This window comes from Colossoma macropomum, unplaced genomic scaffold, assembly GCF_904425465.1.
Source record: "Colossoma macropomum unplaced genomic scaffold, Colossoma_macropomum, whole genome shotgun sequence".
NCBI classification, from domain to species: Eukaryota; Metazoa; Chordata; class Actinopteri; order Characiformes; family Serrasalmidae; genus Colossoma; species Colossoma macropomum.
In genome coordinates this window covers 326,812-352,608 of record NW_023494911.1, presented here as the reverse complement: position 1 = coordinate 352,608, position 25,797 = coordinate 326,812, and the positions used below count along the sequence as shown (strand labels likewise).

The 25,797-nt window shown below is 43.3% G+C and overlaps 2 protein-coding genes and 1 pseudogene across 3 annotated transcripts; 2 read left to right on the top strand and 1 right to left on the bottom strand.

The window, feature by feature from the left end:
* Positions 1–25,797, bottom strand: part of LOC118800576 — an 81,126-nt pseudogene that overhangs the window by 43,168 nt on the left and 12,161 nt on the right.
* LOC118800567 (E3 ubiquitin/ISG15 ligase TRIM25-like) lies at positions 5,331–24,721 on the top strand. 2 transcript variants are annotated; one of them, XM_036560833.1, is made up of 6 exons: positions 5,331–5,806; positions 21,880–21,975; positions 22,511–22,744; positions 22,925–23,084; positions 23,174–23,230; positions 23,392–24,721. In XM_036560833.1, exons 1-6 carry the CDS (start codon positions 5,444–5,446, stop codon positions 23,913–23,915), a joined length of 1,434 nt encoding a protein of 477 aa, XP_036416726.1. In that variant the 5' UTR covers positions 5,331–5,443; the 3' UTR covers positions 23,916–24,721. The 2 variants fall into 2 exon arrangements, with proteins under 2 accessions (XP_036416726.1, XP_036416725.1); XM_036560832.1 differs by lacking the exon at positions 5,331–5,806 and adding an exon at positions 19,971–20,650.
* Positions 5,766–11,980, top strand: LOC118800571 (tripartite motif-containing protein 16-like). The gene is made up of 6 exons (XM_036560841.1): positions 5,766–6,157; positions 9,635–9,730; positions 10,266–10,499; positions 10,681–10,840; positions 10,935–10,991; positions 11,150–11,980. Exons 1-6 carry the CDS (start codon positions 6,122–6,124, stop codon positions 11,695–11,697), a joined length of 1,131 nt encoding a protein of 376 aa, XP_036416734.1. The 5' UTR covers positions 5,766–6,121; the 3' UTR covers positions 11,698–11,980.

Below are 25,797 nucleotides of genomic sequence, written 5' to 3'. Positions count from 1 at the left end.
CGATATTACACAAGTGAAAGAATGCGGTTCTAAGGATATTGCAAACATATCAAAAGAGAGACTGCAATCGAAGATGACGCCTAGATTTTTTACAGTGGTGCTTGGAATGACCGTATGGCCATCTAAATTTTGTTACGGGACAGCAGGGAGGCGGACCCAAGTGCAAAGATGAAGACCAGTGGGAAAGGTTGTAAAACAAATTTGAGGTAATGGGATGTGAATTTGGTACGTTAGGATTGAAGTGAACCCAGAGCTAGGCTCGAACCGCCGATGTACTGATGTACTGAGTTAACACTGCGCTACTGGGATGCACAGGTGACAATGGGTTAAACACCTCAAGGTATGGGAAATAAAAAAGGCGGGAAAAATGGCAACAAACAAAAGAAACATTGAAAGCACCACGCTCAAACAAAGGCTGAACTAGAAACGTGAAATAAAAGATAATGAGAAAACAAAAGACTCTTCCACTGTAATTATGGGAATTGGAGTTCACTGAAGTTATGGCACTTGGCCACCGTCGCCCTCTGCTGGCAAGATCTCAGAACAGTGGAGAGTTGAGATCTTTCTGCTTTGGGTCCAAGTAGTAGGACCACAGTTTTGTTAGGATTAAGAAGAAGGAAATTGTTGGCCATCCAGCTTTTGATACTTTTAACACATTCTTCAAGATTATTTAGATTTAAAGCATCATTTTGTTTAGCAGATATGTAAAGTTGCATGTCATCCGCATATCAGTAAAAACGTTGAACCTGCAAATTAGGTTACCAAGAGGTTGCATGTACAGAGAAAAAAGCAGCGGCCCGAGCACGGATCCTTGAGGGACACCATATTGTACTAGCATATGATCAGAGTGTTTATTGTTAACACTGATAAATTGATAACGGTCTGTCAGATAAGATTGGAACCAGGACAAAGCCTGTCCTTTGATACCAACCAGATTTTCCAGCCTATCAAGGAGGATTTTGTGGTCAATAGTATCAAATGCTGCACTGAGATCTAGAAGGACTAGTATGGAAATATTGCCACTATCAAGAGACACAAGGAGATCATTTAGTACTCTAGTTAATGCTGTTTCAGTACTATGAAAGGGTCTAAAGATTAATCAGAATATTTCTAAAAGATGTTCAAGCTCTAAGCTTCTTTGTTGTATCTTGTCATAGGATCTCGTTAGCTCTGTCATTCTCTCTTTATCCGGGGTCGACCAGAGGAGGATGGGTTCCTCCCTTGCTCCTGGGTTCCTCTCGAGGGTTCTTCCTCTTACTCCAGGGAGTTTTTCCTCACCACTTTCGCCTCTGGCTTGCTCATGGGGGGGCATGGACCTGGATTCTGTTCCTTACATTTATACATGGACTCTTTTATGATTTTCTCTTATTTTCTTTTTATTTTTTTGATTCAAACTTAGGGAAGGGCAGTTTACCCTGAGGTCAACGAGTGACCTCAGGCGTCCCCTTAAGGTCTTAAAAATATTATGAAATTTTTCTATGAGATTTCCTATTCATTTTTTCCAAACTTTAAAGGACTGTAACCCACAAACCCCAGCTTTCACGCTCTGTAGAAAACCACTTTACAAATTACGAAATAGTTCCTGTTCTATCTGTAGTTTTTGAGAACGTGTTTACATTGTGTCATTCATTCTACAGAGCAGAGAGGGAGAACCAATATGGCGGCCAAGTGGCTTCACTTCACTGTGTACATTGTGATGTCATCACCAATCTGGTTCTCTATATGTATCTATGGTCCTGACTAGGTAGGTTTGGAACTCCATTATGACATCACAGTAGGACTCTGATGACATCATTCTAGAACAGAGCTAGTCTATATAAACCCAACACTTCACAATGTGAGTTCATTCCTGATGGATCACTCTGAAGGTAATTAATTAAAGTTCATGAACACTGGTGGACATTTCTGGACTTTTCCTGTTGCTTCCTCCTTACAGACACCTGTGAGCTGTCATTCTTCTCTGAATGACTAAACTGTGGGTAACTGTGGCCTTGTATTGAGGATACCTGAGAAAGTATACAAGAAGACTAAAAATGAGTTTAAACGTTCAGGTGCTGGTTCACGAGGAGATCTCCAACACAGATTTTTACCCTGTTGTGGTTTAATATAACTGGTTTAATTCTGTTAATTAAATGTCACTTTAAGTAAGAATCACAACATGAGACACCAGAGAAGCACAGAGGCTCAAACAGACACTTTCTGCTCTGAGAAAAGAAGTTATTCTTCAGAAGTTGCAGCTGTTGTGATAATAAAAAGAAAACATGTTAGAACTCTGAACTGTGGACTGAACTTTCAGTCCTTACCACTTTCACCAGTTTTTTGCAAGCAGAAGAATTTATGTGCTGCAAATAGACTTACTCGCATTAGACAGTTAAGCTATGATCTAATATTTGGTCTATTGGTTTGACAATTTAATCTTGATTTGAGAACCCCCCACACACACTTTGAATATGAGACATAAGAGAAGCATCCAGTCATGAATGGAGACCTTCTGGTGTGAGAAATCAAGTGTTAAAGCTCATCAGTCTGTGAATAATGAGGTTACTGTGTTTAAAGTACTTTATCTGTGTGGTGTTCCTCAGGGACGGAGTCTAAGCCTCTTTAGGTTCTGTCTGTGGAGATGGAGTAATGACCAGGATCTCATCACCTTTCTGGTACCTTGATTAGCACCACTCAGTAGATGAGACAGATACTGAAATGAATGCACTAATCAAGCACTGTTTTCACTAAACTACACAGAAAAAATCACTCCATTCACAGCCTGTTCTACACACCTCCATCATGCTGAGCTTTTCAGTCCAGCCCACACTCAGTTACTGCTACACATATCGATTAAAAACACTAAGAAGTGGAACATGAAAGATGTAGATGGCTAATTAATTACGTTAAAGAGGTTAATGAGGTTTAGAATCAGCATTCTGAGAGTGATGTCAGTTTTTCTCTGAGATGTAGAGTGTTTATGTATGACCAGGCCTGCTAGCTCTGCTAATGCTAATGCTGTAAATGCGCTCTGTGTAACCAGACTGAGGTCCTACTCTGTTTCCGCTGAATCATTTTGGTTACTGTCCCTCATCTGTATTCATGAATACAATATAAACACTGATAGTTTATATTTAGGTTTAGCATTTAGCATTAAGCTAAGCTCAGAGTCAACACATTAAACCAGTTTAACCCACTCAGAGTTGAATAATACAGCCTAATTACTGAACCTACAGCACACAGATCGCTACACACAGTGAGGGTCACTGTGAGAGCTAGAAAACAGTAAGATACAGTGGATGACCGGCAGAGCACATTACGTAGATGATCCCTCCCAGAGCACCTGTCCTAAAAAGTGTTACCTGAACACTTCACTTCCTGTCTCGTGAGTGGCAATCATGGGGGTCCAAGCACCGTAAACCCAATGAGGCCTGATGAGGCCCTGGTGTTTATAAACATCAACACTCTGGATGTGTCTCAAAACCTAGAGAGCTCTCTACATAGACAGCATTTTACGTCACAATATGCACACTCCCGACAAGAATGCTGTCCCAATTCCTAGATACCTCAAATGTGCTGCCTACTAAGGTATCTCATTTTGGCCAAATAGCAAGAGAGCATCAGATGTTTCCTCAGCCGCTGAGGCAATTCTGCGATGCAACGTGCCACAACTTTTGTGGATCCACATGGTGGATGGAAGTGGTTCGGCAAGCATTGAAGTCATCTTCAAATGTAAGTTATTCTGATTTTCTGTGGTTTTTTTACCTGTGAAGGCTAACTATTTACCTGTTATAAAGCTGCACAAATAGCCTACAGTTTGCAATTTAGGTCCATCAGTGACTATTTTACAGTTTTTGGAACACCAATCCTTTAGCATGCATGCTAGCTGATTTTAAAGCCTTAGGCTTATTATTCTGAAGAGCCAGTTAGCTAACAGACTTGCTGGATAATGACCAAGTAGCTTAACTAGCGACAGGTTTTGTCAAACGTTAACTAATGACGAGGTAGCGTGATCTAATTGTTGAGCCGGTCGTTCATGTCTTGAATGATTTGGCAGAATAATGAGGGTTGAATTGTGCTTTTCTGTAAATTGCTAGCAGTAAGAGGGCTAGCTATTTAGTTCTCTGTGTTCGCATACACAACTCATTTCCCCTTTTTCAGGGACCAGATCAGCACTCAAAGCCTTCATAAAGGCTTGTATAGAGAGAGAGGCTGTGTACCGGGGAGAAAAACTCTGCTTTGTCAGCTAGGAAGTAAGAAAGGTAGGGTGTTGGATCAGGGGTTTTCAAATCTTATTCACAAAGGCTGTAGTTGCAGGTTTTCATTGGAAACAAGCAGCAGCTCCCCTGATTCCTCTTAATCAGGAAATCAATTAATCAGGAAAACCTGCAGCCACACTCTGCAGATACGATTAGACACTAAGGAGTTAGTCATGCACGCTCAGTTATACAATAAATTATATAATAGTATAAAATGTAACATTAGCTAATCATAACTCAAAACTAAGTAGAAGTAATTTGCTTGTGTGATTGAACACTTTCCTAATCTGGTTAGAATTTTAGCTGAATAATGTTTTAATCTGTCTTTACTTATTCTCTAAGAAAGTTAAAACCCCTAATTTGATTTTGTTTCTTAGGACTATCCTTTGTAATTTGGGCTACAGGAAAAGGTGGCACAACCTAAAAAAGAAATACAAGGTAAGTTCCAGATTTTAAGACAGAGGTGAAGATTAATAGTATATTTGTACTGTAATTAAAAAAATTAAGAATTCAGCTATGCAAAAGAAAGCAAACTGAGGTTAGATTACAGATTTGCATTTATTTTAGAAACTGAAGTCTCTACCGTTCAGAAGTGGGACTGACAACCATCACAACCTTGTATGATATGGAGAAAGGGTTTAGTGCTCTAAAGCAGCAAGTAGCACTTTAATTCTTAAATTCAGCATTTTACCACAACTGTCGTCTATAGTTTTCATTCAGAGCAAATACAATTAAAATCGCTATATAAACCGCCAGAGCATGATCCATGGTGGTAAAATGCTGATGTGATTCTGATGGCTGAGGTCAGTAAACAGGAACAAGTGGGAACAAGTGGTGACGTCATTGCTGTCTAACTAGAGCATCTCATTTATCTGTCTTATAAGGAGAGATGATGGTTAGAATGCTGCCGACTTAGACAGCTGTCTATGTAGAGAGCGGCTACTAAGAGAGCTCGCTAGGTTTTGGGACACACCCAATGTATTCTGCCGCAGCCTACTCTACAAAACAGAGATGTCCTGTTTCTCCTCCTTCTCTCTTTCTCCTCCTCCCTCTGTGGCACTTTAATGGAAAGACCAGGAAGTGACTCACTTAGTTCAGAAAACACAAACCAGACCTCAGACTTCTGGTCTCTCTCTCTCTTTCTTTCTCTCTCCCCTTGCAGAGAGACCTTCACTCCGAGGCCTGTTCTACGCAGAAACAACATTATGGCTGAAATGTTGAAGAAACTGAAGAACACAGAAGTCCGAGCTGCTCCTCCTGCTGGATCTGGAGATGCGGAGTGTGATTTCTGCACTGGGAGGAAACGCAAAGCTGCAAAATCCTGTCTGACGTGTCTGGTCTCCTTTTGTGAAGATCATCTTAAACCTCACTATGAAGTTCCTCCTTTAAAAAAGCACAAGCTGGTCAAAGCGTCCACACGACTACAAGAGAAGATCTGCTCTCAACACAACAAACTGATGGAGATCTACTGTCGCACTGACCGAAGCTGCATCTGCTATTTGTGTACAGTGGATGACCACAAAGGCCACGATACAGTCTCAGCTGCAGCAGAGAGAACCCAGAAACAGGTGAGAACTACAGACCTTCTGGATCTAAATGAAGCTAAACTGCATCAGCTGAAGGATTTAAACTGTCTCAGTTCTTGAGTTTAATGGGGTTTGTGTGTAAAGAATGTGTGTAAAGTGTTGTGGATGAGGAAGTGTTGAATAAACTCTTTCTTCCTCAGCAATAGTAATAAAGTCAGAGCAGTCTGTGAATGTTTTACCAGCCAACACCCTCTTCAGCCTTATAGTGCTCACATGATGGTGTGAAAGCTCTGTAGAACAACAGTGAACTTCACTACTGGGTCACTCCACACTGACTCACCTACAGCAGTTCCAGACATGTCCTGGATTTACATGAAACTGTTCAAGCAGAAAGTAAGTTCAGTCAATTTGGGATAACATAAAAACAGCCTAGCAAAACCTCAGGAACTGCCTGGGATTGTATAGCAATGGTCTAATCTAGCAATGGTTTACTCTTTTTAGGCCAGATTGTGCAATAATTCATCATTGTAATTTAATCTTTCAGTCAGTTTTCAAAATTATTTTTGCAAAATTAAGGTTTTACATAGTATTTGTATATTTCTATAAAAAATGTGAATTATTACCAAAAACAGAAACAGGGTCAAGCCAGTAATCACAATATTGAGAGGACAGGACAAAAAGGTGAGGTCAAAGAAAACAAAGCAAGGTTCATTCACAAAATGGCAAACAGACACAATGGAAGGCTCAGTAAGGCTCTGATAACAAGGGCAATGTGCAATATGCTAAGCTAAAGCCCAGGTTTATATACTGAACCAGCAGGTAACCATAACAAGGAACAGATCTGAGTGATCAGTAGTCAGTTGTGGAAGAACGTTGGAGAGTCATGTGAGGGAGGTTGGTGGTCATGTGATCAGGAGTGGGGTTCTGGGTAATGGAGTCCGGAGGCTGGTAGGCAGAGACAGCAAAAACGGAGGGAAACGTAACAGTACCCTCCTGAGGAGTCAGGCGGTAATCACTCTACAGAAAGTAAAACAAAGTAAAAATAATAATACAAGAAAATACTAAAACTGAAATATATTAAATATACACAAAATATACACAGAATATAGAGACAGGAGGGACCTATGTAAGGAGAAAAGAATCCTCTCTGCTATGTACAAATATATTTATATTAAACAAGGGATAATCTGTGAACAGTATATACATTTTAAAGTGATTTATTACTTATTACTAGTGTTATTGTTATTTAAAGTGACAGTGTTTAAAGTGTTATTGTCCATAGCAGTCATATGATACAATAATAATACTGACAGAGTGACTGAGTGAAATGGAAGTTGGTGAAGGACCCACAGCCTCACAGCTTGTTCAGATGTCTGACAGCCTGTGGGTAGAAACTGTTCATTAACCGTGTTGTTCTAGCCTGAATGCTGCGGAATCTCCTGCCTGATGGCAGGATGGTGAACAGGCTGTGTGCTGGGTGACGCTGTCAGACCGGATCTTTTTGGTCTTCCTGAGGCAACAGGACTGGTAGACGTCCTGTAAGGCTGGTAGTTTGTTGCCTATGATGGCTTCTGCCGTCCTCACCACTCCTTTAGGGCCCTGCGGTCGCAGGCGGTGCAGCTCCTGCACCAGGCAGTGATGCAGCCTGTGAGGAAGCTCTCTATGGTGCATCTGTAGAAGTTGGTGAGGATCTGAGGAGGCAGACCAAACTTCCTGAGCCTGCGCAGGAAGAAGAGACACTGACGGGCAGATCTCACAATAGTGTTGGTGTGGAGGGACAAGGTGAGGTCATCAGTGAGGTGTATGCCGAGAAACGTCACCCTGCTGACTCTCTCCACTTCGGCTCCATTGATGAACAGGGAAGATGGACCTGAAGTTTTGAATAAACCTATGATAAAAATTGGCAGATTCTAAAAATCTCTGCAGTTCTTTTACTGATGTGGGGATGAACCAGTTAACCATAGCCTCTACCTTGTGATCATCCATGACCACCCCAGAGGCACTAATGACAAAAAGAAAGAGACAGTTTGCATAGCAGTTTGCCTTTTACATTTCTCTCCTTTCACATACAGCTGATTATCCAATAGCCTGCGAAGTACCTGACAAGCATGCTTAATGCGGGTTTCCAAATCAGGGGAATAATCTAGGATATCATCTGTGTATACAATGACAAACCTCCCAATCATGCCCCGTAGGACATCATTAATGAGCAATTGGAACACAGAGGGGGAGTTAGGGAGTCCGAAAGGCATAACTTGGTACTCATGATGACCTCTAGAGGTCACAAAAGTGGTTTTCCAATCATCTCCTTCTCCGACTCAAATTAGATTATAAGCACTGTAGAGGTCTAGCTTAGTAATGATCGGCTCCTCTAAGCTGTTCAAGGGCAACAGATGGATTGACATAGCAATTAGTTGATCTAAGGTCAGTTCATCATCTCTACATGCTAGTTGTGTTAACATGTCTGAATTCAGTCCAGGGCATACACGGCCACTGAACGATTACCTTGACGGAGGTGGAATAGGAGTTGACCACTAGAGCGTCCCTTACGAGGGTGATCAAAAACATTGCAGAAGTCTGTCAAAAAACTGTTCATATGATTTATCCGTAACATAACTCCAGACTGCTGTAGCCCACTCCAAAGCCTTATAGGACAGCAACCAAAAATGATATTTAAGCCTGATCAGAGCTAGGGGTAGAATTGCTGAAAAACACTGAGCATTGTAGCAAAAACCCACAACATTTCTCAGGGTTTCCAACAAATTTGTCGGGCTTACTAAGAGAAAAAGTACTGAGCCCCTCGTAAGAACTAGTTGATTCCGAAACACTACCAGACAGATGTTGAATCTGGGTAGACAGAGCTTTAACCCCAGTGATAAGCTGAGCCAATTGAGTCTGTTGCTCACCCTGTTGTGATTTTAACTCACCGATAGACTGAGTGAAATCAAAGAGAAACTGGTTGTGTTGTCCGAGGAGCTGGCCCTGAGTGTTAACGGCCATCTGGACAACGTTGAGGTCTGCCGTCTGTATGATGGCGACAATATCAGATCAATTGTATCAATCATATCAAATTGATTACAGACAAGCTCTAATTACTTCCTGGTTTAGTATTTGTTTGAAAATGAGTTATTTGACTGAAGAAGCTCAGAATAAATAAAGCTCTAAAAAGGAAATCACAGGATTTACAAATCAACTTTCATAAACTACAGAAAAGTGCTGTAAACTGAAGTGTCTTTATGAAAATCCATGACGTGAGTGCAAAGGGACGACGTGAGCCCTTCTTGAACTCACATTACTCCAAATGTTTGTAGGTGATAATATACAATGTGGGGCGGCAACTGACTAAACTTTGACTTATGAGTTTTAGGTCAACAGTCACATCAGTTATTTTTGAGAGGGCAAAGGTCACACGTGTTAGTAACTAGTAGTTTAGTTAGTAATGAATTTAACCTGTTTGATGTTAATAAATAGCAGAGGTGTGTCCTGCGGGGGCGTGTCCAGGCGTAGGTTAAAGGTCACCTACGTCTGGTGTTAGATTAATGTTTAGGAAGGTCAAAGTTCACACATGGAAGGTATCAGCACCGTTTATTAATTTGTGATCTTAAAAATAACCCACCCTGGTTCCATCATCCAGACCCTCTTTTTCTCTCTTTTACTTATAATTATAGTTTCTATTGATTTTATGTTACTGCAAACAATACTACAGCTAAACCCAATCCTGACCTTAAACTCAGTATTTAAAAGAAATTCTCCAAAAAAGTAATTTGTGGTGACAACAATGTGCTCACTTGAGCAAAAATGTCATGTCTTCATGTTAATCCAAATGTCTGTAGGTGTTGGTTCCCAGTCATAAAGTGTGTTTGTTGACAGAGGGAGCTGGAGGAGTTGCAGAGAGACGTCCAGCAGAGGATCCAGGAGAAACAGAAGAAGCTGCAGGAGCTGGAACAGGCTGTGAACAGTCTTAAGGTGAGGACTGAGCAGAGATTGGATATTTCAGAGCTCAGTCAGGTTCTCCTCCAGTCAGACAGTGAGGAGCTCAGTGTTGGACACTCTGGGATTAAATTCACACACTTTCTCCTCCCATTACACCAAATGGAGTCCAGCACACAAGACACGTTTGGGCTCTGAAGGTTCAGCACTGGAGCTACAAGGCTAATGTAGCTAATAAGCTGATACTGTACTCTACCAGTTAGCACGTAAAAGTGTGTTAGCATAGCTGAAAGCAGTAGCAGCCGTCCAGAAGTCTCACTTTCGTCTGTGTCTCTGTACCATTTTTATAGATCACAGTGAGTCATAGAATATTTCTAGTGTTACTCCACAGTTTAGCTACATTAGCCTCACAGCTCCAGTGCAGACCTGAGTAATCAAACTTCAGACACTAAACCCGTCTGAACTGATGGACTACACTGACTGTGAGGAGTGAAAGTGTGTAATGAGATGTTCTACTGAAGTCCTCCTTTAAATGGAGCTCTATATGTGCTCTCTGTATGTGCTCTAACAGCGCTGTGCTCAGACAGCAGTGGAGGACACTGAGAGGATCTGGACTGAACTGATCTGCTCCATTGAGAAAAAGCGCTCTGAGCTAACAGAGCTGATCAGAGCTCAGGAGGAGGCTGAACTGAGTGCAGCTGAAGAACTCCTGGAGAAACTGGAGCAGGAGATCGCTGATCTAAAGAGAAGAAACACTGAGCTGGAGCAGCTTTCACTCACAGAGGATCACATCCATTTCCTCCAGGTAACAATCACTGATCTACAGAGGAACCTGTTCATCATCAACTTCATCAAACTCCTCTCAGCTAAAGTTCATGAAGACAGTAATAAACAGAGCTCTGTCTGATCACTCGCTCATCTTTAGTCTGATTTGGTCTGATCTGCTTCATTCCTCTTTTTCTCCATTCTGTTTTTCCTCTGTGTAGAGTTTTCAGTCTCTGAGCGTCTCTTCTGGATCTGAGGACTCCTCCAGCATCTCTGTCCATCACCATCTCTCATTTGATGGAGTGAGGAGCGCTCTCTCTGATCTGAAGGAGAGACTAGAGGAGTTCTGCAGAGAGGAGTTCAGGAAAATCCCTCCACAGGGTAAGAGGAGCTTCCTGCTGGCTCTTCTATTCTATTCTATTCTATTCTATTCTATTCTATTGATGTGGTCCTGTGTGTTCTTGTGTCTCCACAGCTGCAGCAGATCCTTTATCACTCTCAGAACCAAAGAGCAGAGAAGATTTTCTACAGTGTAAGTTGAGCCTTTAGGCAGCGTCTGAAATTCTCACTGTAGAGACGTTAAAGTTGAAAATAAACACAACAAACACAACGTTTTTCTTCTAATAAGAACTTTCTGTGAACACAAACATAAACTGATTATTTTCTTTATTTTATTGTGATTTTATTTAGATTTCTGTCAGCTGACTCTGAATCCTAACACAGCACATCATCAACTCATCCTGTCTGAGAGCAACAGAGTGGTGAAGTGGAGTCATGTAGTCCAGAGTTACTCTGATCATCCAGAGAGATTTGACTGCAGGTCTCAGGTGCTGAGTGTGGAGAGTCTGAGTGGACGCTGTTACTGGGAGGTTAAGCAGAACGGACCTGTGAAAATATCAGTCTCATATAAAAAGATCAGTAGGAAAGGACGGGGTGATGAGTGTTTGTTTGGACATAATGATCAGTCCTGGAGTCTGTGCTTTTCTTCTTCTCTGTTTTCTCTCTCTTTCTGGCACAACAAAAGTAAAACTAAGCTCCCAGCAGCTTTATCCTCCACAATAGGAGTTTATGTGGATCACAGTGCAGGAATTCTGTCCTTCTACAGCGTCTCTGACACAATGACCCTCCTACATACAGTCCACTCCACATTCACTCAGCCTCTCTACGCTGGGTTCTGGGTTTCTGGAGGGTCATCTGTGAAGTTGTGTGATAAAAATGATGGTGTTGATTGTGGCTGATGGTCTGTGAATCCTGTTTGTGCTCTCATCATCCCTTTTTCCTCATCTAATTATATCTGATCAGAGTCTATTAATAGTGATTATCCTCTAATAATCTCAGGCTTATTACATTCTAAAGCTTATTATTCATTAACTACATGAACTACAGTGATAACTGACTGAGTTATTCTTAGGTTATAGAAGTGTGTAATAAAGGTTCGGACCTGCTGGTCACCTACAATCCACACATGGATGATGGACTTTTTCACACTTTTCTAATGAACAAGAAACCAGTGAAACTACTGACCTGGATTAGGTGACCATTCAGCCTTCAGCAGTTTAGCCCCACCCACTCCTGCTGAAGTGATACGGAGTATTGTTACTGCACTTTCAGCTCAGACTGTTTTTGAACAAAGCACCAGGACAGCCAATCATATCAGAGCTCATTTACATGTATCAGTTTTCAAGGCACAGTAACAAAATTAGCCTGTTTAATTCTAAGAGAGGTTTCAAAATGATTATTAAATATGGATAATTACCGTTTCAGTTACAGAAAACGAAATGAATAAAATACAGTAAAAATATAGAATATTTGTTGTTTAAAATGAAGTTGTTTAGTCATAAATTTGTACAAACCTCACGGCTTCATTACACCTTTAAACTTGATCTGCTAAATTATCATAAAGCTGATGTTATTATAAAGTCACCATGACGACCATCATGAGCCCATTACACTGAGAATAGCAGTGTAGCTGTTAAAGCTATTTGAGGTTAAAGTCTTCAGTAGAGAGTCTTCAAGGGTTAAAGTCATTACACTCAGTGTTTTAGTGAAGCGGCTCCTCAATGTGAACAAAGCTGTGCTCACATTTGTCTTTGTGAATATTGTCATTTTTCATATATAGTGTATTTTTCTTCTCTGAAATGTGGTGCAGGTTGTGTTTTATCTGGGAGATTATAATCATACATTTATTTTCCTCATAATAATGTTTAGTCAGAAATGAGCTGCAGAGAATCTCTAGCTTAGAGAATCTGCTTGCTGTTCTTATTCAGCACCAGCAGGGGGCAGTGTGAGGAGATGGTTTTCATTAAGCTGATCGTTTTGTCGAGATCTAAGTTTCTGATTGAAATGAGGAAACTAAGCCTCGCTGAGGGTCGCTGGCTAATGGCCCCATCACACATCTTTAGTTAGAGAGCTGATGTTAGCGCTGGACACACGTTTCCCCCACTGACCGATGATTCTTATTGTTTTATTAGCTTTGATCTGAAACTGTTTTTGTTTGTTTGTAAAAGAATGTCTAATAAACACCTGCAGAGAACTCCTGTCGTCCTGCCTCATCATTTCTCTCCTGGATCTCAGGAAAGTATCGGTTCTGCTGGTTCTGTCATGCTGTACCTGTAACAGGAACCGAGCATTTTCAGCAAAGCTGCTCTTCTTTCTCTGAATCTACTGACATTCAGAATCCTCAGCTGAATAGACTCTCTTTCATTCTGTGTTCTCTCTCTGAGTTTAACTCCTCCTCCTGCTTCCACGCTCTGAAACGCTGATCTGCTCTAAACTAAAGCAGAGCTGGAAAAGTCCAGGTGTGCAGAGAGCTAGCTTAGCGCTAACTGTGCTAATGTGTGACTGATTAAAATGACCAGTCTGGAGAGAATCATCCTCCACTGGAGGAGCTGAATGCTCTGATATTGTCTGAATGTCTGTATTGCTGTATATGAATGTGCGAGTAGCCCCAGTGCTAAAGATCTAAAGAGGTAAATGTAAGACAGTAAACATGTCTGAGCTGATCGACTGCAGATGGGGGTGAAAAAGGAAATACAGGCGTCTACTAGTCATAAACAGGGTTACGTGTACGTGTTCCAGCACACTGTGCACTACAGCTTTTTGGTGTCCCTCTAAAGGGATCCGACCTGCTACAAACACTCGTAACCCAGTAACTCAGATGTGGTGACAGCAGCAGCACTTGTGGAACAGTATGGCTGGTTTGCTCAACAGGAAGTGCAGGAACTCTAGTAGGAGCACTTTTGCTCAAGAGGACACACAGCAACCTCCTATACTCCAATAGGAGCTCCCCTTCCCATGATGCCCTGCTGGAATTAATCCAGCTACTCTGGAGCTGGAAGGTCTGAGGGCTCTCAGAGGGTGACCTTTCACTGAGCGGCTGACTCTGAGGCAGGAGAGGCTGGAGGAGAAAAGGAACTCCAGTTAATCACAGAGAATAACAGGAGAGTCAGAGCTGAAGGTTCTTCATCTCCCACAGACAGTTGGGCCTGATGGAACGTAGCTCTGATGGTACCTGGAGGTGAGAAACACTGAGAGAAACTGTTCCTGAACATCTGCTGCCTCTGGACAAGGAAATCCCCCTGTGAAATAAACATGTCTGATGAGGGTTTTATAGGTACTTTTATTTTGACATCTCCCCCCATCTGGGCTAATTATGGTAACACCTGCTCATGAGGTTTCACTGAATCAGTCAATGGATTGGAAGAGGGATATATGTACGTACATGAAGGGGTAGAAAGAAATAAGTGAGCAGACAAGCTAGTAAAACAGGCCCCCACAGAGAACCAAAAATCTTGGGGTGTGAGTCTGTAGGTGGCATAGTTGGGTCTAGAGTTTCAGCTTCTCCTATAGTCAGTGTTGGAGCTGCTCAGGCTCTGTCTGTCACACGGACGCACAGATTTACTCACTTTATTAGATTAAGATTAAGATTAAGTGACCCTTATTAGTCCCACAATGGGGAAATTTCACCTCCACGGTCTAACCCAGCCGTGCAGTGAAACACCACATACACACTAGTGCACACACACACACTAGGGGGCAGTGAGCACACTTGCCCGGAGCGGTGGGCAGCCCTATCCACAGCGCCCGGGAGCAGTTGGGGGATAGGTGTCTTGCTCAAGGGCACGTCAGTCATGTACTGTCGGCTCAGGGAATCGAGTCCATAACCTCCAGCCCACGACTGCCAAGGCTGGTTCCCTAACCTCCAGCCCATGACTGCCCCCATCTCAGACACATACACGTTATAGTAGTAACATAACACAGTCACATGTAATCTGTTCCTCATTTGATGAAGGGAAATCACTAATGCGCTGTTTGCTGTTTTGCTTAGCTTGTTTAACCTTAAATGATGGTGATGAAAGAAAGAGTTACAGTGTTGCTAATGCAGCTACACATCAAATGAAAGAAAGCTAATACCACTTAAACTCAGCTCGAACGCTTATAATGTTAACTGGTCTAAGACGAGGTAGAGAGGCGGAGATGAGGTCACGCTCGTTAACGCTAGTTTAAGGGTTAAACAGTTAACGAATCAGACGTTTATGTTTGTAAATGAACACACGACACTGACTGTGAGTTCTAACCTAAATGTGAAGCTTTAGAACCAAATATGTCCTTTGAAGCCAGCAGTAAGTGAACACTGTGCAGAGTGTCCTGTGGGTCTGGATTAGCATTCTAACCCCTGAGAGATGCTAAACTGTTCTGGATCTTCATTAATGTGTGTGTTACTGATCGTCTGAAACACGGATTAACCTCCTCTTCTGGGTTAGAGGAGCCACCAGGCCTACAGGTCAAACCCGGAGAAATGGATGGGGCCCCAGAGGGCTGATCATGTGGAGTGGAGGGAATGAAGAAGATGTTATTGAGGACTGTCTCTGCTGGGACGCAGGACCCGGTGACAGATGAGTGAAGGTGTAGGATGATGATGAGTCTGAAGACGGAGCTGCAGGAGCTGCAGTTCTCCATCAGCTTCTGGAGAGGAAAAGCGTCTAGAACAGAAATCGCTCCCCTGAACGGACAGAGTTCTGCTGGATTTGACACACAGGTGGAGCGTCTGTCAGGAAAACGCTGGAATGACTGAGACTCATGGGCTCCACGCTAGACGTGTTTTATATGTTGGAGGAAAAGAAAGAAAAGCTCTGTCTTATTTATCACTTTACAGCAGAAACAAGCCGTAATTTCATCAACCTGCTCATCATCTGTAAGTGTAAACCATTGATGAGGGAATGGAGCTGAATCTCTATCAGCAGCAACACAGATTACACTCTCATATGAGGATTATGATTCTATTATACAGCTGATTATGATCTTTCAGTCTCAGCTGTACCTGATTATCACACTGCAGATTTAAAGGAAAGTCTACTGCTGCACTCTGAGAGCTGAAAGTGCTGCAGGTCCTAATCAGAGGATCAGGAGCTGAGAGTGCAGGTCTGACAGTGTGGGGTCTAAAGCTGTGGTGCTGCGGTTCTGCAGATGGATGCTGCTGCTTTCCGGCGCCAGCGTTCCTGAACTCCATCGGCCGCAGGGAGAACGAGACGGTTCCCAGCCTGAGACCCAGAGGAGCCCTGAGTTTAGAGGTTCCTTGGAGTCGCTGTGGTGCGAGTGTTTCTGTTGCCATGCAATCCTTGCAGTGTTTCTCCTTCTCCATTCGTACAGCTGGTCTGTCGTTCTAACAGAGCCTTGATTGGATTCCAGAGTTCTTTCCTCACCAGCTGGAGTTCCCAGTTCTCCTCCGTCATTCAATCAAGGGTTTAAACAGTGAGGAAGTAGAACCAACTAGAAAAGTGTGTTTCCTGTAGAAAATGCAGAGAGACTGTGCAGCTTAATCGATTCGAGAACGTTTGCTAAGGTTTTGTCAGGTGGTTGCTATGGTATTTTATAGAGTGTTTATAGGTAGATGCTGTGGAATTCCAGGTGGTCACTAAGTTGTCGCTAGGTGGTTGACATGGTATCCCAGGGGGTTGCTAAGGTGTTGCTAGGTGGTTACTATGGTATCCTAGGACATTTTTAGGGTGTTGCTAGATGTTGGTTAGAGTATCCCAGTAGGTTGCTAAGGTGTCGATAGGCAATGGCTATGGTATCTAAAGTCATTGCTAAAGTGTTGCTAGGTGGTTGCTGTGCTGTCCCATGTGGTTGCTAAATTGTTGCTAGGTGGTTGCTGTGGTATATCAGGTGATTGCTATGGTATTTGAGGTGGTTGCTAGGTGGTCTGGTATTCCAGAAAATTGCTAAGGTTTTGCTAGGTGGTTCCTATGGTATCCCAGGTGGTTGCTAAGTTGTTGCTAGGCAGTTGCTATGGTATCACAGGTGGTTGCTAAAGTGTTCCTAAGCAGTTGCTATGGTATCCAAAGAGGTTGCTAAGTTGTTGCTAGGTGGTGGTCACGGTATCCCAGGTGGTTGCTAAGGTATTGCTAGGCAATGGCTATGGTATTCGAGGTCATTGTATAGGTGTTCCTTGGTGGTTGCTATGGTACCCCAGGTGGTTGCTAGGTGGTATCCCTTGTGTTTGCTAAATTGTTGCTAGTGGTTGCTGTGCTATCCCAGGTGGTTGCTATGGTATCTGAGGTGGTTGCCATGCTGTTGCTACAGTATTCCAAGCAATTGCTAAGGTGTTGCTAGGTGGTTGCTATGATATCCCAGGTGGTTGATAAGTTGTTGCTAGGCAGTTGCTATGGTTTCACAGGTTGTTGCTAAAGTGTTCCTAAGCGGTTGCTATGGTATTCCTGGCGGTTGCCAAGGTTGCCAAATGTGTGTCAACCGCAAATATCAGCTCTCTAACTAAAGATGTGTGATGGCGCCATTAGCCAGCAAACCTCAACGAGGCTTAGTTTCCGCATTTCAAACAGAAACTTACATCTCGACAAAACGATCAGCTAAATGAAACCGTCTCCTCACACTGCCCCCTGCTGGTGCTGAATAAGAACAGCAAGTAGATTCTCTAAGCTAGAGATTCTCTGCAGCTCATTTCTGACTAAACATTATTATGAGGATAATAAATGTATGATTATAATCTCCCAGATAAAACACAACCTCCACCACATTTCAGAGAAGAAAAATACAACATATATGAAAAATGACAATATTCACAAAGACAAATGTGAGCACAGTTTTGTTCACATTGAGGAGCCGCTTCACTAAAACACTGAGTGTAATGACTTTAACCCTTGAAGACTCTCGACTGAAGACTTTAACCTCAAATAGCTTTGATAGCTACACTGCTATTCTCAGTGTAATGGGCTCATGATGGTCGTCATGGTGATTTTATAATATCAGCTTTATGTTACTTTAGCAGATCAAGTTTAAAGGTGTAATGAAGCTGTGAGCTTTGTACAAATTTATGACTCAACAACTTCATCTTAAACAGCCAATATTCTACATTTTTATAATATTTTATTAATTTATAAATTGTGTATGTTTTTGTAACTGAAACAGTCATAATTCGTATTTAATGATCATTTTGAAACCTCTCTTACAAATAAACAGGCCTTTTTGGTTACTGTGCCTTTAAGACTACCATATGTAAATGAGCTTTGTTCTGACTGACAGTCCTGGTGTCTCAGTACAGTCTGAGCTGAAAGTACAGCAACAACACTTCAGTCATTTCATCAGGAGTGGGTGGGGCTAAACTGCTGAAGGCTGAATGGTCACCTAATCCAGGTCAGTAGTTTCAGTGGTTTCTTGTTCATTAGAAAAGTGTGAAAAATCCATCATCCATGTGTGGATTGTAGGTGACCAGCAGGTCCGAACCTTTATTACACACTTCCTTAACCTAAGAATAACTCAGTCAGTTTACACTGTAGTTCATGGTTCCGGCGGCGTGGCAGGTAGCTGCAGCAGCCACTTCGGGGAACAGCAAAACGGTGCCTTTTTTGCTGTTTTTTGTCTACTATCTTTCGTGTAACCCAACCAAATCTATATTTCATGACTGCGTCAACCAGCACCAGTGTCTACCATCGCCAGAGCCTGCTACAGCTGAGAAATCAGCCTCAATCTCAATCTCTACTTCCAAACAAACTGCAGGAAGAGCTGCACGAGCTAGGCCTGCTAAGATCCACGGCGCTGCGTGAGCCTGCTGGCTGAAAGCGATGCGTGAGAAGGTGGAAGCGAGGCAAGCAAGGCGGGGTACGCGCTAGGCTAATGGCTAATCCAGACGACCAGCTGTTCCATCGCTTCTTCTATCAAACGTTTGTTCCTTGGAGAATAAACTGGACTACCTCTGGATTCAGTGGGCTACCCAGCGTGAGTTCAGAGACTGCTGTGTTTTCGTTTTTACAGAGACATGGATGATGAGCTCCACTCCGGACTTCAGCTCGATGGCCTGTTGTGCTTCCGTGCGGACAGAGACGCTGAGCTGTACGGTAAGACCCGAGGTGGGGGACTGTGTGTTTACATCACCGCCGCACTGAATGAGCTGTACAGCGCTATCAGCAATCTGCAAAACACACGCCCAGACGGACTGTTTATTGTCGCTGGAGATTTCAACCATGCCAATCTGAAGTCAGTGCTCCCCAAATTTCACCAGTATGTGGACTGGCAACCCGGGGGGCTAACATGCTGGATCTTCTTTACACAAACATCCCCGGCGCATACAGGGCTGAGCCCTGCCCCCACTACAGCTACTCAGACCACATCTCTGTGATGCTCATTCCAGCATACAGACCGCTCATCAGACATGCCAAACCAGACCAGAAGCAAGTGAGAACCTGGCCACCAGGAGCTATGTCTGCTCTGCAGGACATTTTTGCGCACACTGACTGGGAGATGTTCAGAGAAGCAGCAACCTCCGGCGACTCCATCAACCTGGAGGAGTATACAGAATCAGTGACTGGCTACATCAGCAAGTGCATTGATGATGTTACTGTCTCCAAACTCGTCACAACTCACCCCAACCAGAAACCATGGATGACTGCAGAGGTGCGCATGCTGCTGAGAACCCGCGGCAAGGCTTTCAAGTCAGGGGATGAGGCAGGCCTCAGGATAGCAAGAGCCAAGCTTTCCTGGGCCATCAAAGAGGCTAAGCGTGCCTACTCAAAGAAAATCCATGAACATTTTCAAAACACTGCTGACACACGGTCGCAGGGCATTCGGCCATCACCAATTACAAGTCACCTCCACCTGCTTGTGACAGTGATGCCTCCCTTCCAGACGTGCTAAACAACTTCTAGGCTCAGTTTGAAGCTCAGAACGGCACGACGGTGAGGAAAACCACACCTCCTCCAAGTGAACAGGTACTGTGTCTGTCCATAGCTGATGTGCGAAGAACTCTACACAGAGTCAACCCATGAAAAGCTCCAGGATCTGAAAGCATACCGGGCAGAGTGCTCAGAGAATGCACTGAACAGCTGGCTGATAACTGGGTCCTGGATTTCCTGACTAAGAGACCTCAGTTAGTCAGGATAGGTAATAATATCTCCAGCAACACCACACTGAGCACCAGTGCCCCTCAGGGCTGTGTCCTCAGGCGTCTCCTCCTCCGCTCTTTCTCCTCCTCCTCTGTAACACTTGAAACCAACAGAAAAAACAGGAAGTGACTCAGTTCAGAGAAAACGAAACTGATCGCAGAGTCTCCCTCTCTCTCTCTTTCTCTCTTTCTCTCTCTCAGTGTAGACACTCAGGAGAATGGCAGAGGCCAGTATTTCAGTAGATCAGAACCAGTTCAGCTGTACAGTCTGTCTGGATCTGCTGAAGGATCCAGTGACCGTTCCCTGTGGACACAGTTTCTGTATGGTGTGCATTAATGGCTGCTGGGATCAGGAGGATCAGAGGGGGCTCTACAGCTGCCCCCAGTGCAGAGAGACCTTCACTCCGAGGCCTGTTCTACGCAGAAGCTACTTTATAGCTGAAATGTTGGAGAAACTGAAGAAGACAGAAGACCGAGCTGCTTCTCCTGCTGGATCTGGAGATGTGGAGTGTGATTTCTGCACTGGAAGGAAACGCAAAGCTGCAAAATCCTGTCTGACGTGTCTGGTCTCCTTTTGTGAAGGTCATCTTCAACCTCACTATGAAGGTGCTGCTTGGAAAAGGCACAAGCTGGTCACAGTGTCCGCACGACTACAAGAGAAGATCTGCTCTCAACACGACAAACTGATGGAGATCTACTGTCGCACTGACCGAAGCAGCATCTGCTATTTGTGTGCAAAATATGAACACAAAGGCCACAATACAGTCTCAGCTGCAGCAGAAAGACCCCAGAAACAGGTGAGAACTACAGACCTTCTGGATCTAAATGAAGCTAAACTGCATCAGCTGAAGGATTTAAACTGTCTCAGTTCTTGAGTTTAATGGGGTTTGTGTGTAAAGAATGTGTGTAAAGTGTTGTGGATGAGGAAGTGTTGAATAAACTCTTTCTTCCTCAGCAATAGTAATAAAGTCAGAGCAGTCTGTGAATGTTTTACCAGCCAACACCATCTTCAGCCTTATAGTGCTCACATGATGGTGTGAAAGCTCTGTAGAACAACAATGAACTTCACTATTCTAAGGACTGGTGTGGAAGTGACAGGAAGATTAAAGTAGAATTGTTCCAAGGTGCTTTTAGTCAGTGTGGAATGACTAACCTACAGCATGTCCACTCAAAGCACCTTGGAACAATTCTACTTTAATCTTCCTGTCACTTCCACACCAGTCTTTTGAATTTGTACTGTCATATAAGAGCCATTATCCTTTAATCGAGTGTTTTTTTTCGCTGTACTGCTGTGGGAAGCACTGTATAATAATGTGTTAGCTTAGCCTGGGAGCCTCCAGCTTAAAACACTACAGAACACGTTCAATTTTGGATTTCTGTCAGTCCAACACCAAACAGTCACCCTCGCTGATATAACTTTGTATCGTCTATACTCGTAACAGCAGAGCGCCAGTTAGTCGAATCAAAACTGTACTACAGTGTTGGGACCTGTTTAGCTAAGCTAAGCTAGCTAGGAGAAAGGAGCCAGCCAGCATTAGCTTAGCTAGGATGCTACAGTTCGAGACACCACAGAACAGGTTTAGTTTTGGCTTTATGTCCCTCCAACACCAGCTGCTCGACTTTCTTTCCAATGATTCGAGTCATTATCATCTAAACCTGCGTCAGTAAAGCTTTTGTTAGTCAGAATCTGATCTGTTCTGTGGTGAATTCAATTTTTTTGGGTTTGTATAATACAGGATGCGATGGAACAATACCGCCATAAACCTACACATTTGAAACCAACAGAAAAACCAGGAAGTGGCTCAGTTCAAACTGTTCTGTGGCCCAGAGTACAGTTAGCTAACCATGCTGAAAACAATGCACTGACACTGTTTTTTAAGCATTTCATGTGCTCAGAACTTGATGAAGCTCCATGAGGTGAGTGGACAGGGACGAGGTGAGCTGGTGTGGAATGAACCTTCTTTAACGCACAGTAATCCAAATGTGTGTAGGTGATGATTCCCAGTCATAGTGTGTTTGTTGACAGAGGGAGCTGGAGGAGATGCAGAGAGAAGTCCAGCAGAGGATCCAGGAGAAGCAGAAGAAGCTGCAGGAGCTGGAACAGGCTGTGAACACTCTTAAGGTGAGGACTGAGCAGAGATTGGATATTTCAGAGCTCAGTCAGGTTCTCCTCCAGTCAGACAGTGAGGAGCTCAGTGTTGGACACTCTGGGATTAAATTCACACACTTTCTCCTCCCATTACACCAAATGGAGTCCAGCACACAAGACATGTTTGGGCTCTGAAGGTTCAGCACTGGAGCTACGAGGCTAATGTAGCTAACAAGCTGATACTGTACTCTACCAGTTAGCACGTAAAAGTGTGTTAGCATAGCTGAAAGCAGTAGCAGCCGTCCAGAAGTCTTACTTTCGTCTGTGTCTCTGTACCATTTTTATAGATCACAGTGAGTCATAGAACATTTCTACTGTTACTCCACAGCTTAGCTACATTAGCCTCACAGCTCCAGTGCAGACCTGAGTAATCAAACTTCAGACACTAAACCCGTCTTAACTGATGTACTAAATTGACTGTGAGGAGTGAAAGTGTGTAATGAGATGTTCTACTGAAGTCCTCCTTTAAATGGAGCTCTATATGTGCTCTCTGTATGTGCTTTAACAGCGCTGTGCTCAGACAGCAGTGGAGGACACTGAGAGGATCTGGACTGAACTGATCTGCTCCATTGAGAAAAAGCGCTCTGAGCTAACAGAGCTGATCAGAGCTCAGGAGGAGGCTGAACTGAGTGCAGCTGAGGAACACTCGGAGAAACTGGAGCAGGAGATCGCTGATCTAAAGAGGAGAAACACTGAGCTGGAGCAGCTTTCACTCACAGAGGATCACATCCATTTCCTCCAGGTAACAATCACTGATCTACAGAGGAACCTGTTCATCATCAACTTCATCAAACTCCTCTCAGCAAAAGTTCATGAAGACAGTAATAAACAGAGCTCTGTCTGATCACTCGCTCATCTTTAGTCTGATTTGGTCTGATCTGCTTCATTCCTCTTTTTCTCCATTCTGTTTTTCTCTGTGTAGAGTTTTCAGTCTCTGAGCGTCTCTTCTGGATCTGAGGACTCCTCCAGCATCTCTGTCCATCACCATCTCTCATTTGATGGAGTGAGGAGCGCTCTCTCTGATCTGAAGGAGAGACTAGAGGAGTTCTGCAGAGAGGAGTTCAGGAAAATCCCTCCACAGGGTAAGAGGAGCTTCCTGCTGGCTCTTCTATTCTATTCTATTCTATTCTATTCTATTGATGTGGTCCTGTGTGTTCTTGTGTCTCCACAGCTGCAGCAGCTCCTTTATCACTCTCAGAACCAAAGAGCAGAGAAGATTTTCTACAGTGTAAGTTGAGCCTTTAGGCAGCGTCTGAAATTCTCACTGTAGAGACGTTTAACGTTGAAAATAAACACAACAACAAACACAACGTTTTTCTTCTAATAAGAACTTTCTGTGAACACAAACATAAACTGATTATTTTCTTTATTTTTTGTGATTTTATTTAGATTTCTGTCAGCTGACTCTGAATCCTAAAACAGCACATCATCAACTCATCCTGTCTGAGAAGAAGAAAGTGGTGAAGTGGAGTCATGTAGTCCAGAGTTACTCTGATCATCCAGAGAGATTTGACCGCAGGTCTCAGGTGCTGAGTGTGGAGAGTCTGAGTGGACGCTGTTACTGGGAGGTTGAGCGGAGCGGACCTGTGAAAATATCAGTCTCATATAAAAAGATCAGGAGGAAAGGAGAGGGTAATAAGTGTGTGTTTGGACGTAATGATCGGTCCTGGAGTCTGTTTTGTTCTTCTTCTCTTCTCTCTTTCTGGCACAACAACATTAAAACCGCTCTCCCAGGAGATGCCTCCTCCACAATAGGAGTTTATGTGGATCACAATGCAGGAATTCTGTCCTTCTACAGCATCTCTGACACAATGACCCTCCTACATACAGTCCACTCCACATTCACTCAGCCTCTCTACGCTGGGTTCTGGGTTTCTGGAGGGTCATCTGTGAGGTTGTGTGATAAAAAATGATGGTGGTGATCGTGGCTGATGGTCTGTCAATCCTGTTTGACTAAGTTTCTGCTCTGATCATCCGTTTTTCCTCACCTAATTATATTTGATCAGAGTCTATTAATAGTGATTGTCCTCTTATAATCTCAGGTTTATTTCATTCAAAAGCTTATTATTCATTAACTACATGAACTACAGTGTAAACTGACTGAGTTATTCTTAGGTTATAGAAGTGTGTAATAAAGTTTGGACCTGCTGGTCACCTACAATCCACACATGGATGATGGACTCTTCAGTAGAGAGTCTTCAAGGGTTAAAGTCATTACACTCAGTGTTTTAGTGAAACAGCTCCTCAATGTGAACAAAGCTGTGCTCACATTTGTCTTTGTGAATATTGTCATTTTTCATATATAGTGTATTTTTCTTCTCTGAAATGTGGTGCAGGTTGTGTTTTATCTGGGAGATCATAATCATACATTTATTATCCTCATAATAATGTTTAGTCATAAATGAGCTGCAGAGAATCTCTAGCTTAGAGGATCTGCTTGCTGTTCTTATTCAGCACCAGCAGGGGGCAGTGTGAGGAGAGGGTTTTCATTAAGCTGATCGTTTTGTCAAGATATAAGTTTCTGATTGAAATGAGGAAACTAAGCCTCGCTGAGGGTCGCTGGCTAATGGCCCCATCACACATCTTTAGTTAGAGAGCTGATGTTAGCGCTGGACACACGTTTCCCCCACTGACCGATGATTCTTATTGTTTTATTAGCTTTGATCTGAAACTGTTTTTGTTGTTTGTAAAAGAATGTCTAATAAATAGCTGCAGAGAACTCCTGTCGTCCTGCCTCATCATTTCTCTCCTGGATCTCAGGAAAGTATCGGTTCCTGCTGGTTCTGTCATGCTGTACCTGTAACAGGAACCGAGCGTTTCAGCAAAGCTGCTCTTCTTTCTCTGAATCTACTGACATTCAGAATCCTCAGCTGAATAGACTCTCTTTCATTCTGTGTTCTCTCTCTGAGTTTAACTCCTCCTCCTGCTTCCACGCTCTGAAACGCTGATCTGCTCTAAACTAAAGCAGAGCTGGAAAAGTCCAGGTGTGCAGAGAGCTAGCTTAGCGCTAACTGTGCTAATGTGTGACTGATTAAAATGACCAGTCTGGAGAGAATCATCCTCCACTGGAGGAGCTGAATGCTCTGATATTGTCTGAATGTCGGTATTGCTGTATATGAATGTGCGAGTAGCCCCAGTGCTAAAGATCTAAAGAGGTAAATGTTAGATAGTAAACATGTCTGAGCTGATCGACTGCAGATGGGGGTGAAAAAGGAAATACAGGCGTCTACTAGTCATAAACAGGGTTACGTGTACGTGTTCCAGCACACTGTGCACCACAGCTTTTTGGTGTCCCTCTAAAGGGATCCGACCTGCTACAAACACTCGTAACCCAGTAACTCAGATGTGGTGACAGCAGCAGCACTTGTGGAACAGTATGGCTGGTTTGCTCAACAGGAAGTGCAGGAACTCTAGTAGGAGCACTTTTGCTCAAGAGGACACACAGCAACCTCCTATACTCCAATAGGAGCTCCCCTTCCCATGATGCCCTGCTGGAATTAATCCAGCTACTCTGGAGCTGGAAGGTCTGAGAGGGAGAGGTTTCACTGAGCTGCTGACTCTGAGGCAGGAGAGGCTGGAGGAGAAAAGGAATTCCAGTTAATCACAGAGAATAACAGGAGAGTCAGAGCTGAAGGTTCTTCATCTCCCACAGACAGTTGGGCCTGAAGGAACATAGCTCGGATGGTACCTGGAGGTGAGAAACACTGAGAGAAACTGTTCCTGAACATCTGCTGCCTCTGGACAAGGAAATCCCCCTGTGAAATAAACATGTCTGATGAGGTTTGTTTGTTTTTT

What these genes read in the sequence shown, in the direction of transcription:
- LOC118800571 (XM_036560841.1), top strand. Translation starts at nt 6,122, where the DNA reads ATGTCCTGGATTTACATGAAACTGTTCAAGCAGAAA. An exon ending in TGAAACTGTTCAAGCAGAAA is followed by an intron (nt 6,158 to 9,634) that starts GTAAGTTCAGTC and finishes GTTTGTTGACAG; the next exon opens with AGGGAGCTGGAGGAGTTGCA. An exon ending in ATCACATCCATTTCCTCCAG is followed by an intron (nt 10,500 to 10,680) that starts GTAACAATCACT and finishes TCCTCTGTGTAG; the next exon opens with AGTTTTCAGTCTCTGAGCGT.
- LOC118800567 (XM_036560832.1), top strand. Translation starts at nt 20,072, where the DNA reads ATGGCAGAGGCCAGTATTTCAGTAGATCAGAACCAGTTCAGCTGTACA. An exon ending in AGGCTGTGAACACTCTTAAG is followed by an intron (nt 21,976 to 22,510) that starts GTGAGGACTGAG and finishes GTGCTTTAACAG; the next exon opens with CGCTGTGCTCAGACAGCAGT. An exon ending in CAGGAAAATCCCTCCACAGG is followed by an intron (nt 23,085 to 23,173) that starts GTAAGAGGAGCT and finishes GTGTCTCCACAG; the next exon opens with CTGCAGCAGCTCCTTTATCA.